This window comes from Monodon monoceros, unplaced genomic scaffold (genome assembly GCF_005190385.1).
Source record: "Monodon monoceros isolate NGI ecotype Baffin Bay Population unplaced genomic scaffold, NGI_Narwhal_1 Super_Scaffold_16, whole genome shotgun sequence".
Lineage (NCBI taxonomy): Eukaryota > Metazoa > Chordata > Mammalia > Artiodactyla > Monodontidae > Monodon > Monodon monoceros.
The window spans coordinates 22350465-22367156 of record NW_021703772.1 but is presented as its reverse complement, the minus strand read 5'-3'; the positions used below and the strand labels follow the sequence as shown (position 1 = coordinate 22367156).

Genomic DNA, 16692 nt, shown 5'->3' with positions numbered 1-16692 from the left:
TACCAAATGAGAAATATGTGAAGAACAATTTAAAATTTAAAGACTACTTGTGATCATATGTATAATCATATGTGTCTGATTCTGTGACTCTAGCTTGTTTCAAATTCAAAGCATAGGTACAATCTAGAAGAAAAAAAGTCAACAGGATTATTTATATCCACCAAATTCTAAGTTTCCATGTTCTTTGAAAAGCAAAGCTAAACACATATGACACATATACAAGGAAAAATGCATAAAACATTAATGTATAGTTTAACAAAAAATTATAAAGGGAGTATACCCATCACTCAGGTTGAGAAACGAAAATCGCCAGCATCCAGAACGTCTCCCTGACACTCTGTGTCCTTCCAAACCACAATGTGCTCTCTCTCTCTCCCCTAGACAATATGGTTGTTTTGCCTACTCTCAAAGTTTATGATACATGCAATTATAGTTGTGTATTCCTTTTTGTTTTTTCTTTTGCTTACTAATAATGTTTGGAAGAGTTAGTCTGCTTGTTGTATGGAAATGAGTTCATTCATTTCCATGGCTGAAAGTTCTGTTAAATGAGTATGTAACAATTTGTTTATTTATTCTACTGTGTATGGACATTTGGGGTTGTTTTTTCGGCTAATATGAGAAATATTACCACGCACATTTTTGTATATGTATCCGGGTACTTGTGTGTACACGTTTCCCTAGGATAAATATACAGGACTGGAACCACTGTAGTATGGAGTATGCATTATTCCAAAGTGCTTTTCAAATCTACTGACCCATGTCTTGTTTTTACCTCATGAAAATGCTTGAACATTTCAAGTTCACATTCTCATTTGTATGACGTCCCAAAAGAAAGATCACAATTTACCTTGGCAAGTGTTCTATTAGCAGGAACTGTTGTTATATCAAAACGAAGGTCTTTAGTCAAAGGCAGCCCAAAACTCCAGCCTCCATATCTATATAGAAAAATTGTTTTAATGAAGAAGATATTCATAAATAGATCTAAAATGTTTAACTAAGAGCTCATTTTTTTTTTCTTTCCATCAGGAACACATTTACAGTATGAAATAAATACTGTCTGACAAATGTTTTACAGTTTTATCGATTTCTTTTATCATATTTTAGTCTAAAGCATACATTATAGCTAGAAGTTCATGGACTCTTAAAAATAAAAAGTGGATTAAAAAAATTCAAATAGTAATTTTAAGGACAGATTAGTTTAAATATCCACCAAATTAAGACTGGGTTAAATAAATAATGGTGTAGTTACACTAAAATAATTTTCTTGTAAATGTTATCCTAAATGTGATGCTATACAGCTATATTTTTGACATGGAAAGAACACTATAGCACATTCTTCACTTAAGAAGTAGGTTTTGGAATGGTTTATTTATAATAAACCTCATTTTGTTGAAAATATATACATGCATATTCATGTGTACTTACCAACTTTCCCCCGCAGCTTTATTAAGACATAATTGACAAATAAAAAGTGTATATACTTAAGGCATATGAATGCTTTGATATATGTACATCTTGTGAAATCATCCCCACCATCAAGCTAATTAACACAGCCAGTATCTCACATAGTTACCATTTTCTTGTACGTATGTGTTGAGAATTCTTCAGGTCTACCCTCTTAACAAATTTCAAGTAACAACACAGTATTCTTAACTATAGTCACATTGCGGGACTTAGAGCTCCAGAACGTACTCACCTTGTATTACTGAAACTTTGTACCCCTTGACCAACATCTCCCCATTTCGCCCTTCCCCCCAGACCCTAGAACCCACAACTCTACTCTCTGCTTCTATGAATCTGACTATTTTGGATTTCATATATAAGTGAAACCATGCCATGTTTGTCTATTATTTCACTTGGCATAGTGTCTTCCAGGTCCATCCATGTCATTGCAAATGTAAGCCTGCCACACTTACCTCTGTGGCAAATGTTCAGGTGGCTTAGGAACATGCCTGTGGCTTTGCTATACAAAAAGACATTTTATTCACATGCAGATATCATACTCCAAGTTTTGAGATATTCATATTGGAACTAAGGACAACTGTCACCAAAAGCCACACCTTAAAATTCTGCAAGCTGGCACAATCTAGTCAACAACTCCACTTTCGCTTTGAGAAAAAAATATGTACACATTTAACAGTACATTTTTGCGGCCTAAAACAATGCTTTTCAATGTGCTCAAATAAATCTTAGAGTCATTAAATTAATTTACTTAAATTTTAATATATAAGGCTGTTTAGATAAAACAGAATTTACCCATATAAATAATCAATAGAAACTTGCATTTATTGTCACAAATTCAAAAGACAGTTACTATTAAAATTAGAAAGCATGATATTCTAAATTAAACATGTTATAAACAGAGTATTTTTACCTTTTTTGCATAAACTTATTGGCAGTTGATATAAGATAGTTTTCCAAGTGGTGGTCAGTGAGGTTATAAATTAGTTGGGAAGAATAAGTTCTTCTATGAGGTGGAGAATAGTTAAATTTAGGACATTCCTGAAAAATAAGGTTAAAAAAAGTTCTCTTTGGACAATGCTGTACAAATTAAATAGACAATGTCAAGGAGCTTCAGTCTTATGATCTGTCTATTAGTGCAACTGGTAGAGTGTGATAAGAGTGCCCTCTGCCTCTAAAGAGCTTTGAAAAGGAAGTCATCTTGCCTATGCCAAAAAATCAGAACAAACATTTATTATTTATACAGAGACTATACATGTGTTTAGGACTTGCTTAAAGCCAAAAAAGAACACAAGTTAACTAATGTTCAATATTTCTTTCACTGTACTGACAAGCTTGATATGTTTGGAGAATAACATTAAATGTTAAGATGACTCAAAATTCCCTCAATAATTCACAGGGAAGAGAAAAATGTTTGCCCCAAATTGAAAAGATAACATTAACAGACATAAGTTCTCAGGGATGAACAGCAGTGGATAAAAAGTTTGTGTTATATTAGTTTTAAGGTACCAACCTAGGTGTCAGAATCCAATTTTTCCCATATCCAAATCCAATCTTCATATGTATATGTCTTATATATGTGTATATATGTGTCACTGATACATATACAAGTTGCAAAGACACTACAGAGAGTCCCTGCATGCCTTTCACCCAGATTTCCCCACTGTTAGCATCTTACATTACCATCATACATTTGTCAAAATTAAGTGCCTTGGTAGCTTTCTGCACTTCCTGACTACTAACTTTTCATTGAAGTGTCCCATGCTTCACTGCCATGAACTTTAGTTTGGGAAAAGCCTAGCACTCTGCCAGTTTTTCCTTCCATCATTCACATGGTGTTCCAGAGCCTGAGGCTAGCACCACATGTGTATCAAGAGCATAATGTTGCAGGTTGCTCTAAAAAATGAAGGCTGAATTTCACCTTGCATCAAGTTGTATCAACTTGAAGATCACATTCTATAATGCCACTGGTTTCATAAACAGAGATATCCTTATGTATGCAACTTAAGTTTTAGCTTTAACTTTTTATTGACTTATACATACAGAAAAGCACACATATTATAAGGATACTGCTTGATGAATTTTGACAAACTGAACACACCCTTGAACCAGCAACTGGAACAGAACAATGCTATTACCCCAGAAGCCCCCTCATCACGCTTCCTTCCAATCCTACCACTCCCATAGTAACCAGCACAGAAGAGTTTTTCCCGTTTTTGTATTTTATATAAATGGAATTGTATCATATGTACTCTCTCGTATTTGGCTTTTTTCACTCATCATTTGTTTCTGAGAATATGATGTGTGCAGTGTAGATCATTCTCATCTTGCTGTATATAGAATTTCATTGTGGAAATAGATTACATTTGATTTATCTACTCTACTGTTGCTGGGAATTTGGGTGGCTATTACAAATGGTATTGCTATGAATATTCCAGTATATATCTCTTGGTGAATTTATTCACATTTCTGATGGGTATATAACAGGAGTGGAGTTGCTGAGTCCATGGGGTATGTATAACTTCAGCATTAGTAGACACTGTCAATTCTTTTAAAAGCTGTTTACACAAATCTGGATTCCCATCAACGGAATATAAGGTTGAAAAAAATTTAATCTACTGGGTTTTTTTAATTAATAAAATTTATCTAGATTCCAATTTTAAATACTAAGTTAGTAGACTTTTACTGTGAACTAAAGAAAATACATGAAGGATTTCAGAAATTAGCTAGGTTAGGTAAGGGATTAGAAAATGCTTTGAGTACTGGGTAAGAATAATATTTATATGTGCAAGGATTTCAAAAAATGCTTGCTTGCTCCCAGCTTTTATTGTTAGTAACCGTCTTATGTGAGACCACAAAAATAGGCTCCATTTACTGAAAACATCTTTATTTTAAAATACTGTACCAAGACAGTTTAGGACGTAATCATATGTCACTTTGAAGAAAATATTGCTAGATTCCTCCCCTATTGGGAGGTAAGTTGACAACATAGTGACTCTCAGAAACTAATAGTTACCTATTTTCTTCAACAATCTTTAATTTCCCCACTGAATTTGTTTTCCTTAAAGTTTATTGAATTGATAGGCCTAGAAAACTAAGGTGTGTATTTATAGAATACAGACAGGGTGTTGGCTGGAGAATCTTTAATGTTTCTTTCAGGACATGGATTTTTCTTGCATCCTGGAGGTGCTGCTTGGAGACATACAGAGTTCTGTTCTGGACTTACACATTACTAACTTCCCAGATGACCACTATAGTAGCAGTCTCACTGTGTTTTCAAATATGACAGTTATGTGAAACACAGAGCTTTCTGGTTACAACTGAACCGAGACCAAAAACTCATTTTCTGTCAGTTTCCACAAAGACTGTCATAGAATTACCTACCTCGGGAAGTTTGTCCTGAGATGGATTTAAAACAGTGACCTGAAGTTCAGTGTTTTTCAGCTGCCCAGGTCGACATCGCTGAGCTACCAGCCTCCATACAATGAAATGATACCAACTCTTTGGTAACCTAGATAGATCTTTCAAGCTTTGATATTTATTCCTTTCTTTTTTCTACTTCAGTGAAAGCGAATTCCATCTTACCTGGACATTTTCTGAGCAGGAACAAACACCAAAATTAGTAATAGGCTCTCCACTGCTGTTCCATTTTCCCAGACTGTCTTTCTTTAAACACCTTCTGCAAGTAAAAATGATATTGAAGTGAGGTATGTGTACATTCGCATGTTTATGTATGAGCACATAAGTGAGTATTTGGTATTAAATTCAGGTGTATAGTCCTAAGTTCAGTTTACTGATTTTTCATAAATTGAATATACATGGCACCACCATTTCCAAGTGATCTGACATTTTATGGGAGATTGAGGGAGAGCACTTCAAGATTAAACAGTGAAGAGACCAAAGCTCATTGAATTGTCTTCATGTGGCAGGATGGAACTTTTTGGACCCCTTTATTTTCTTTGCTCTTTTCATCCTCTCCTCTGAAGGGAAGGGGACACTTTAGCAAAATAATGCACAGATGTCAGGTTTCCATGTGTCATGTACTATCCTGGAAGTTTCAATAAGCAACACTATGTAGTGCAAAAGCATGCGGACTGAGCTCGGAAGATGTGGGTCTCAGCTTTAGCTACACAACCTACTTTCTAGATTTCTTTAGACAAGTATCTTAGTCCACATGAGCCTCAGTTTCTTCATCTTAAAAATGAGATTAATAATTCACAGGGTGGTTGTGACTGTTTAATGAAAATATGTACACAAACGAACCTTACAAGTTATAAAGCACCTCTTTATTATTACAGTATAGCATAACCATGGAATGAACTAAGGGAGGTAGATAAAATCTGTTAGAGTTCAATCAGGGTGCTGACCTCCTCCAGCCAAATCACACACACTCACTTAACCACACTCTCCCACATACATACACACACGCATACACATGCACACACACAACTGGAATGTTGAAAAAAAAACAAACAAACAAGAACCACTTACGGATCACTGATATTCAAACACAGGTTGTCAATGCCAGGGAAGCTCCACATTGCTGAGACCAGTTCTTTTGTGCTTGGGTGAGAATTTCTGTAATATTAAAGGATAGGAACAAATTCACGATTCCTCCACTAGTCTCCCATAGTAAACTCATGCTCATAAATAATTTGAAGAAATGAAATATGCTGTCTATAGGACTGCTTTCTTAAAAATCTAAGGAAGACTCAGACTCAGAAAAAAAAATGGTCACCAAAAAAATAAGCACATGTCTCTATTTGGCTACCTTATTATTTGTCACATGCATTTAGTGATCACCTACTGTATATATAACATTATATTATACAGAATTCTGACGCTGCTATTCAATATTCAATAAAAAGCTATTTGCTATATATTACAACAGATTGGGAAGCCATACCTAACCTGGCCTTCCTGATTAAAGTCTCATAATTAAAAATAAAGATGTACTATAACTTTATTTTTAGACAAACACAAAAATTCTTAAAACGTCGTTTGTTGGTGACAGAAGTATCACGCTGCAATAAATCAAACTGTGTATTCCTTTGGCAGGATCAGGTACTGTGGCTACTAAGTTCCTTAGCACTACATGGCATTCACAGGCACAATGTACCTCTGGAGGTATGTGGAAATGTTGTTTTAGTTAAAGGGAAGAAACTTACGCATAGAAGGCTGTCTGTTCAGAGGTACCGTAAAGAGATGGGGAGATCTGGATCTCCGGATAGCCGTTGCTGGAACTTCTTAGCGTACCAAAGCCCATGGCAGTGGTTACAAAGATGATGGGGAGAATAACCTGAGCTATGAAACCTTTCCAGTTCCTGCGGGTGTGGTGGAACCTCTGAATGAGTATAGCCACTACTTTCTTCAGTAACAGTCCAAAACCATCCAATCTCTCTCCTCTGGTCAGGATTTTGTCTGATTAAAAAAAAAAAAAAAAAATTTAATATGGTTCTGGGAAATCCTGCTAAATCCAGAACTAAAGTAACTTCAGAACCTATAGATGAATGGTATAATGTGGCATGGTAGGAAAAGCTTATATTTTAAAGATTCGCATTTGAAGTTCAGCTCTTCATTGATCAGCTTTGGGCCCGAGCCTCTCCATCTCATACAGCTTCTGTAAAAGTGCTTTGAAAATTATAAATTACTATACGCAAACTATTCTTTGTCATATACATAGTACTTTTACATGTCAAAGTAAGATATCTAGAATTTTATAAATGAATATTGTTCCCAATCTCTTAAAGTCTCAATGCAGAATCAGTATTATTACTAATTACTAATATTCAAGAGGTAGCTTCTATCAAGAGACTGAATTCAAATAAAATAAATAGAAACCAGAACAGCAGCCTAGTCTAACTCATTCCTATTGTGGGCAACTTAGTGATGGTAAGTGTAATTGGCTCTCATTGTAATGTGAGGTCCAATGAAGTCACCTTAAACATAGGAAAAGGAAAATGCTCTCCTCCAAAGTATAATTCTCGTTCAAATACTTATTCGTTACATTCCTTTTAGAAATCTGGACTGATTATATGGCATTTCAAAACTCTATTTTTACCACGTGAGTCACAAAAAAGAACTCATTGGAAAAAAATGTCTACTCTCTTTCCCCCCAAACCCACCCCACACTGCCCTGAAATGCTCTTCAGGTGCTGAGAAGACATCCGATGGCTTCTGAGAGCGAGAGCAGCTGTGGAGGCCATAAACTGTTGCTTCCTCAACAGTGCGCATGCAACTAATAATTTCAGCAGCCCCTCTAAAAATAGTTTCAAGTATAACATTCCCTCCGAAGGCCTGCCACCAAGCGCTCCTTTACATGTGATAAGATGACAGTATTTGTCAACTCTGTGGATATTTTTAATTCTCCATCACAAATTATGCAGCACAAAAATCATGATCTTCATTTAGCTGATAAGGAAAAATACAAAGCTGCTTAATTTAAAATGAATTCCAATTAAACAGAGTGAACAAGTTTAAATGCAAACTCATATCTCTGCAAAGGGGAACTGCAGAAGGAGCTGAATATTTTAAGTTAATTAGTATGCTTTTCTGTTTCTTGAGAAATTACATGTCGATGACTTACAGGTGTATCAAATGGAGCAAATGTGCTTTCTAAATGATAATGTCAATGAGGGGAACATTCTGACTGAAGAATAGTTTCAAATTATGAGACAAATGCAGGGGCAAGTACATAACATTTACTTCCTGAAGCAGATGACCACTCTCTAATCAAAGTCTTCCATTCCATAGTCTCGACAGTTATATTCCCAAAAGATGATACCTGAGGAATCTAGCAGAGGACAAATGAGACTCTCAAGTTCCAGAATTACACAAACATTACAGATTATCTTTTCTGAGTTTTAGAGCCAAGCAAATGTTTAATCAGAAGTTCTATTCCTAGAGATTTTTCCCAATTTAAGCAAACTGTTGAAATGACTACTCCATCGTTTATACATGATTTTACTATATGCTTCCTTAAGTAAATAGTGTTTCCAAAGGCATAAATTAACTGTCAGAAAGATAATAAGACAGGATAAAAGTTATTTTCAAAAGAGCCCAATCCCTCAAAGTCATGTCAAGAAACATGATTTTCCAAACATATCTTATGTGAAGAACTGTGGGGAAACCTATTATTATAGATTCTTAACCATCAAGTCCAACTTCACCAATTCAGAGACCCTCTCCCAAAAGCATCTTCTCAGAGCCTGAATTTTCTCAGCATATGAATCACTCAGAGGTGGGGGAAGGTTAGACATGTTTTCCAATGAGGTCCCATAAAGAGGGATGACTCTTTTTTACAAAAAAACTTTTTTTGACTATGACCACCACTTGAACATGTGTAATAGCAATGAGTGAGCTACCTTACAAGGTAACTTGGCTCACTGTTGGACACCACCAATTACAAGAAGGATTTTAACTCGTTGAACACAACTCTGGAGTTGTAGTAAGTCACATCCTGAAAACGACTTCTGGTGGCTAGAAGAAAAACTAATCACCACCCTAACAAGGAAGTTCTTTCACATTCTTCAAAATGTTTATGAAACAGAGAATTCAATTTGGTTTAATAAATATTTTGTATATAAAAAAGAAAGCTTGTATTTCTTTAGTCTTTTTAAATTTAGAAAGAAAATTTAAAGTTGAATTAAAAACAAATCTGTCCTGTGATTTTTCTCCCTTAGGTCATTTATTGGAATTAAGCAAAATGTGCACATTAGATTTATTATACCATCTCTGTCTGTGAAATTGCTGCTGCTCACAGATAAATCATCATGAGTTGAGATGCCACTGGTACTGGAATTTCCAATTTTCTTTTGTGTTAAGTGCTCAAGACTCATATCATTATTTTTCTGTGACCCTTTAGTCAAGTTCAGAAAGACCTAGAAAGAGAAGCCAGAACACTTCATTAGTGTAAAACATGCATGTGTTTTCTAGTTTCTTTTTTTTTTTTAACATCTTTATTGGAGTCTAATTCCTTTACAATGGTGTGTTAGTTTCTGCTTTATAACAAAGTGAATCAGTTATACATATACATATATCCCCATATCTCTTCCCTCTTGCGTCTCCCTCCCACCATCCCTATCCCAACCCTCTAGGTGGTCACAAAGCACCAAGCTGATCTCCCTGTGTTATGTGGCTGCTTCCCACTAGCTATCTATTTTACATTTGGTAGTGTATATATATGTACATGCCACTCCCTCACTTTGTCCCAGCTTACCCTTCCCCTCCCCCGTGTCGTCAAGTCCATTCTCTACATCTGCGTCTTTATTCCTGTCCTGCCCCTAGGTTCTTCATGACCATTTATTTTTTTTCTTTTAAGATTCCATATATATGTGTTAGCATACGGTATTTGTTTTTCTCTTTCTGACTTACTTCACTCTGTACGACAGACTCTAGGTCCATCCACCTCACTACAAATAACTCAATTTTGTTTCTTCTTATGGCCGAGTAATATTCCATTGTATGTATGTGCCACATCTTCTTTATTCATTCATCTGTCGATGGACATTTAGGTTGCTTCCATGTCCTGCCTATTGTAAATAGAGCTGCAATGAACATGGTGGTACATGACTCTTTTTGAATTATGGTTTTCTCAGGGTATATGCCCAGTAGTGGGATTGCTGGGTCGTATGGTAGTTCTATTTTTAGTTTTTTAAGAAACCTCCATACTGTTCTCCACAGTGGCTGTATCAATTTACATTCCCACCAACAGTGCAAGAGGGTTCCCTTTTCTCCACATCCTCTCCAGCATTCACTGTTTGTAGATTTTTTGATGGTGGCCTGTTTTCTAGTTTCTAAGCTCAATTTCGATTTTAAATTTTTACCATATTTATTGAGACAAATAAGTACGACTTTAAGTGAACATTTTTGAGAGGGACTTTAAGTGAACATATTTGTATGTAAAAGATATGTGTTCTCTAAATGAAGCAACATGTTTGTTCTCAGAAGTCAGTCTTACATAACAATGGTATTGAGATAATTTTAAGATTTTGATTTTGTAAAATGTTTTTTTTTAATTTTTTGTAATCAAAAGCATCTTTATTTTTGGTTCCCTTCTTGAAATGTTTATTTATTTATTTATGTTTTAAAATTTATTTATTGATTTTTGGTTGCATTGGGTCTTCGTTGCTGCATGTGGCTTTCTCTAGTTGCGGGGAGTGGGGGCTACTCTTGGTTGCGGTGCACAGGCTTCTCACTGCGGTGGCTCCTCTTGTTGTGGAGCACGGGCTCTAGGTGCGTGGGCTTCAGTAGTTGTGGCCTGCGGGCTCTAGAGCACAGGCTCAGTAGTTGTGGTGCACGGGCTTAGTTGCTCTGTGGCATGTGGGATCTTCCCGGACCAGGGCTCAAACCTGTGTCCCCTGCATTGGCAGGCGGATTCTTAACCACTGCGCCACCAGGGAAGCCCTGAAATGTTTACTTTTAAATATTTCTTTTCTTTCTAAAAAGAACTGTTCACATTTATTCTAAAGGAACAGCAAGTTAACCAGTTTTAAGCAAAAAGGAAATGTCCAGGTGTACCTCTTCCATGGTGGTATCTGAAATGCCATAGCACCCGATGTTGAGGTCACTCAGGCCATTGTCCAGTGCTCTCAGGAGTGAAAGATAGGCCCCTGAGACGTTGGTGCTAAACGGAGGAAGCACATAGACAAGCTCTCCCCCGATGTCCTCCTTGAGGTAAGCTTCAGGGAGATGTGATTGGATCACTGCTGTCACAGCTGTCGTGTCACATACTGTACTTGCATTTACATTTGGACTCTAGAGACGAAAAGAGAAGTTAAAAACTCCCTTGTCTTTATACTGTAGTGCCCAAGGGCCCCAATCAGAGGGTGGCAAGTTCTTTTAGGCCAGTTTAGACCTATGCCAGATAACACATCACTCCTCTTGTGGCTTCCTGTCCCACTTGGGATCCCTATACTTGCCTATAAGTCACTTTCTACTGGCTCCCCTCTCTTACCTCACCCTGTCCCTTCTCCAACCTCCTTTCCCACCATCCTCTTTTCCCTTTTATGTATGTACCCCACCCTAGTGACAACAGACTCCTTCTGTTGTCCGATGCTTCAGGCTCAGGCATGCTTCCTCCTCAGGGCCTTTGCAATTGTTCCTTTGCCCCAGATAGTGACATGGCTCACTCGCTGCCTGGCCTCAACTCTTGGCTCAACTGTCACCTTCTCAGAGACCCCTTCTCTTACTACCCTACTTAAAATGGCACCACCCAGCATTCCCCATGCCCCTTCCTCTGCTTTATTCTACCCATAGCATTTATCACCTGCTAATATTCTAAATAATATATTCATCAATTTTACCACCTGAATTCCCCACACTCCATCAGAATATAAACTCCATGAGGGCAGAGATCTTAATATCATCAGTTCACTGCTGTATCCCCAGCGCCTAGAACAGTGTCTTGGGCACGTATTAAGACATCGTATGCACCTAATACATAAGTTTTTGAATGAATTAATGAATATAACAAGGAACTACTCTTTTATATTTTGGAAGTCACATCCGGATGATCAGATATAAAATAAATGATAGTGGTCAAAACCTTTCTAATAGCATACACATCTGGCACAGTATTGATACCTATGCTATTTTAGGTGGTACAGGGAGCCTTAGTAAAGCACTTTTGTTCTTCCAAGATGTGAAAGCACCACTGGCCTGTCTGAATTAATCTCCACATTGCCATTCAAGGAACACTGATCAGAAAGTGAATACATGACTGCATATTCTCTTCATTTGCTTTTTATAGAGCAGAAAATCTAATTTTTAGCCTTATAGGCTGAAATGCTAGGGAAACTAATAGGCTGATCCTCCATCAGTAACCTTAGTACAGACCTTTCTTTCATCTAGCACGTTGGTTCTCAGTGTGCAATCCCAGACCAGTAGCAGCAGCATCACATGGGCTGATGTGGACCTTGGCAGAAATGCAGTAAATTCTGGAGCCTCATACTGGATCTACCGAATCAGAGACTCTTGGGGGTGGAGCCAGAAATTTGGGTTTAACAAAAGACCTTCAGTGGTTCTGATACTCGCTCAGTTTGAGAAACATGAACCTAACATATTAATTTTAGCAATGAATAAAGTTGGACACATTCTGCTTCTGTTTCATACAAAACTTAATTTACGGTCCCATAAGGAGGTATGTTTTCTCTCCTACAAACCTTTTTCTTGGTGAGTGTGAGGTGATACCCGTCCCCAAAGGCTTCCTTGAGATGAAATGGTGACCCGCAGCAGCGCAGCCCACCCTCCTCCAGGAAGGCGATGCGGTCACTCAGCACTTCAGCCTCGTCCAAGTGGTGTGTCGACAGAATGATTGTTCTGGCTTGAAAATACAGAGGAGAACAACCAAGAATGAAAAGTGAAGCTGCAGTCCCCAGGATGTACTGAGTTAGCACAAGTAAATCCTGTGATTTATGAGGAGGAGAGTCACATTTTATGGGCTAACTGAAAAACTGATCAGAATGAGCTTTCAAAATGAGAAATGCGGACGGGGTATTCCTAAATGTTTTTCTTATAAATTGGCAGCAAATACACATCGCTTATGCTGTAAGGCTAGTGTCCACACTCTGCAGTGGGGGCAACTCTTCCTAATCCCTTAGTCTGTCCCCTTGGCTTCACTTCCATTCTCTCTCTTTCTTTCTGTCTCTCTCTCTCTCTCCCTCCCTCCCTTCACTATGAAAAAGCAGTAATTTTAAAGACTTTTTGAATATTCTTCTCTGATTAAGCCACTCCACTGTGATTGCTCCTTTGCTTCACATCCTGTTAGCACTTATTTAGTCTGTTTTCAGTTTATTTTCATTTGTGTATGTTTGGTATCTCTAATTAGATTCTAAGCTCCTCTAGGCAGAATTTGGAACTTCTATTGGATTTGCATGCTCTCAAAAAGGGCCAGTTAACTGCTCAATTCACAGTGGGCACTACATAGATATTAACTAATTGATCCAGGAATTTAGCTGGGAGAAGAGAAGACCTCACAAAAGGAAGAGCACACCTTAGATCTTTAATGGAGATTATAAACAGAAAAGGCTTTAACTTCTTTGTGTGCATCCCGGAGGGCAAAATTATGACTGTTGCTTGGTGAAGTTATAAGAAGATACTCATACCAGTTTTGTTCTTGGATATAACATCCCATATACTTCGGCGAGAGCATGGGTCAACTCCAGTGGATGGTTCATCTAAAATTACCACCCTTGATCCTCCAATAAGAGCTATGGATATGGATAACTTCCTCTTCATTCCTCCTGACAATGTTCCAACTCTCTTATGACGATGGCTATATAGTCCAGTATCTTTTAAAGTCCTTAAAAAATGATATATAGTGGTTATTTTTTTACAGACAGAAAATGTGAACAATGGAAAAATACGAAAAGCACCCTAAATGAGAGGTATTCACTAAGCAACTATTATGTGCTCAGCAAGATAAACTATTGAAGATTCATGATACAGTTTTCTGTTACTTATCATCTAGCCGGCGGTATAAAACTAATACTCAGAAAACAACATAAGGAATACACGGCTCATTATTTTATTCATTCGTTTGACAAATATTTATAGAGTACCTGCCTGTTTTCTGCCAGACTGTGTTTTAGGTGCTGTGGAAAAGCACTGAGCCGATAACGTTCCTAACCCATTAGGAGATTATGTTCTAGTATGTGTGTATATCAGGAGGAATGCTGGGGAAATTCAGTAGATAAACATATTCCCAAGTAAGTTTATAATATGCTATTTCATGATAAGTGTGATTAAAAAAGAAATACAGGGTATATGAGATGAGTGCCTGGGATGTGCTATTTTAGGCATCTATTCTACACACGGTGGTCCCCTCAGAGAAGCTGACATTTGAGCAGAGGCCAGTAAGGTGGAGGAGTAAGTCAAAGGGCTGTCTGGGGAAGGCTGCTCTAAGTAGAGGGTACATGGGAAGCCCTGAGGCTGGAGCAGGCCTAGCATAACTAAGTGTGCACCTGGGTGAGCGTGCCTAGAGCAGAGTGAATGGGGAAAAAGCAGAAGGAAATAAAATCAAAAGGATTGGAAGCAGGATTGGAAGTGCCTCATAGGCCTTGGTAAGAACTTTCCTGAGTTTCACAGAGTATGGTGAGAAGCCATAAGAGGGTTTTGACAAAGGAGTGACCTGGTCTGATCTGCAGTTTAAAAAGGTCACCTTGTCTGCTCTTTGAATAGACTGTACAAGGGAAAGTAGAAGCCGGGAGTCCAGTTAAGACCAGTATGGTAGGGACTTCCCTAGTGGTCCAGTGGTAAAGAATCCACCTTCCAATGCAGGGGATGCAGGTTCGATCCCTGGTTGGGGAACTAAGATCTCACATGCCGCAGGGCAACGAAGCCCATGTGCCACAACTACTGAGCTTGCGTGCCTCAACGAGAGAGCCTGCATGCCGCAAACTACAGAGCCCACATGCCCGGAAGCCCACGTGCCACAACTAGAGAGAGAAAACCTACATGCCACAACTAGAGAGAAGCCTGTGTGCCACAACTAAGACCCGAGGCAGCCAAGAAAAAAAAAAAAGACCAGTATGGTATCCTCGGAGATTAGAAACAGAGGGTTGGGGGTAATATGGGAGTCAGAGATGAAGACAGTTAAACAATTCCAGTATAATAACTGGCCAGTGAGGATAATGCCCTTAAATGTATACGATACTAGAAAAGTAGAAAAACTAAAAACACTTGTTTCCTGAGAAACTGTCTCCTACTGGTATTATTACTATAGCTTGACGTCTTTTTGAGAGGAGTTGCCCACGCATGTTCTCACTGCTGTCATATCTGACCTTTTTACTTCCTCGTGCAGCTGCTTTTTAGGCCAGTGAGGAGCTTTGATGGAGCCGTATAAGAGGAGGTGCTCCTTGGTAGTGAGGTAACTGAACAGGACATCATGTTGCATGCAGACCCCCAGGCTCTTCCTCACGGTGTGGAGATCTGTTTTGATATCTTTTCCATAAACCAAGATGGTACCTGCTGAGGCCTCAAAGAGCCCAGTCAACAGGGAGCTGGGAATGAAGAAACCGTAAATTAGGTGTGAACCAAAACTCTGAGTTAGATTTTAGGACTAAATGTATCTCAGTTGTTAGCAAAACATGTTACAGTGTATCTTCCCAGGCCAGGTCAAGCTATGAAGTAAAATGGGATTAATTGGGAATAAAAATTAAAATTACTTTTCCGCCTCCAATAATTTAGAGTGTGATAGAGACACTACGTGATGATGATGGTGGTGGGGTGACGGTGGTAGCAATGACAGAAATGGTTGCGCTTTTTAACTGCAAATGCACTCCCTCCTTGAGCAAACTCCTGCACTTGCCTGGCATCAGGTAGTACCCATACGCAATTAAGCCTCAAATTTCTGTTTTCCACATGAACTCTGGCCATCTTAAGTCCCTTACTCTACCCTGTGACGAGAATATTCTCACCTACAAACTCCTCATATTTCAGATGGTCAGTAAGCTGGGGAGTTATTTAATATCCATCTTCTCCACTAAAATGTAAGCTCCATGAGGTCAGGGAAAGGACTTGTTATCTCACCACCCTCAGTACCTAACTAGTGTCTTGCACGTAATAGATCTTAAATGACTAACTATTGCAGATTAAATAGGGAATCAACATAATATGTAATTCTTCCCATAAATACACATTAAAATCAAATAACATATTTCTTTATATATTCTTTATATTCAGAAAACTGAAATGGGGACTTTCTCAGCTAAAATTATAGCCTCTTCAAAATCCTTCTCCATCACTTTTCTTCACTGTCCTCTTGTTACCTGTTAGAAATCTTACATTTTAAGCATTGTATTCTTACTAGAAAGCCAACTCTGAATTGAAACAGGTCATATAAATGAGAGTAACTGCATGTTCACTCATTTCATAACTTTCCTTTGTCCCCTTTTATTTACTAAAGATTAATTTGTATATGTTCTGGCAGTCACTGAGCTTACTCATGATGATAGCAAATAGCATATCCAACAACAGACACTTGTTCTCAAATAAGGCCTAAAGCACCAACAGCATCTTAGAGTTGACTCCAAGCTAAGCCTAGTAGAGCACTGGAGGTGAGTCACAGAAAAAAATTCAACAGAATGTCACTTTAAAAACATTTGAATCTTCTCCATTAGGATACAGGAAAATGCTAGTTAACTGAAGAGAGAGAAAGAACAGCCCATGTACCACTTGTGGACTTTCTGATCTATATCTGATAGCTGGTGATTCTTTTCTTTCTTCATGAAT

General features: G+C 37.9%; 1 protein-coding gene across 1 annotated transcript in view; it reads right to left on the bottom strand.

The window, feature by feature from the left end:
* The window catches only part of ABCA12 (ATP binding cassette subfamily A member 12), a 178547-nt gene that overhangs the window by 27741 nt on the left and 134114 nt on the right, over positions 1-16692 (bottom strand). The window contains exons 30-39 of the mRNA XM_029225551.1: positions 15243-15461; positions 13566-13762; positions 12624-12784; positions 10981-11217; positions 9191-9341; positions 6630-6882; positions 5953-6039; positions 5047-5140; positions 2375-2502; positions 848-935 (exon numbers count right to left, since the gene is read on the bottom strand). Of these exons, the coding sequence (XP_029081384.1) occupies positions 848-935; positions 2375-2502; positions 5047-5140; positions 5953-6039; positions 6630-6882; positions 9191-9341; positions 10981-11217; positions 12624-12784; positions 13566-13762; positions 15243-15461 (1615 nt within the window). The remainder of the gene's footprint in view (positions 1-847; positions 936-2374; positions 2503-5046; positions 5141-5952; positions 6040-6629; positions 6883-9190; positions 9342-10980; positions 11218-12623; positions 12785-13565; positions 13763-15242; positions 15462-16692) is intronic.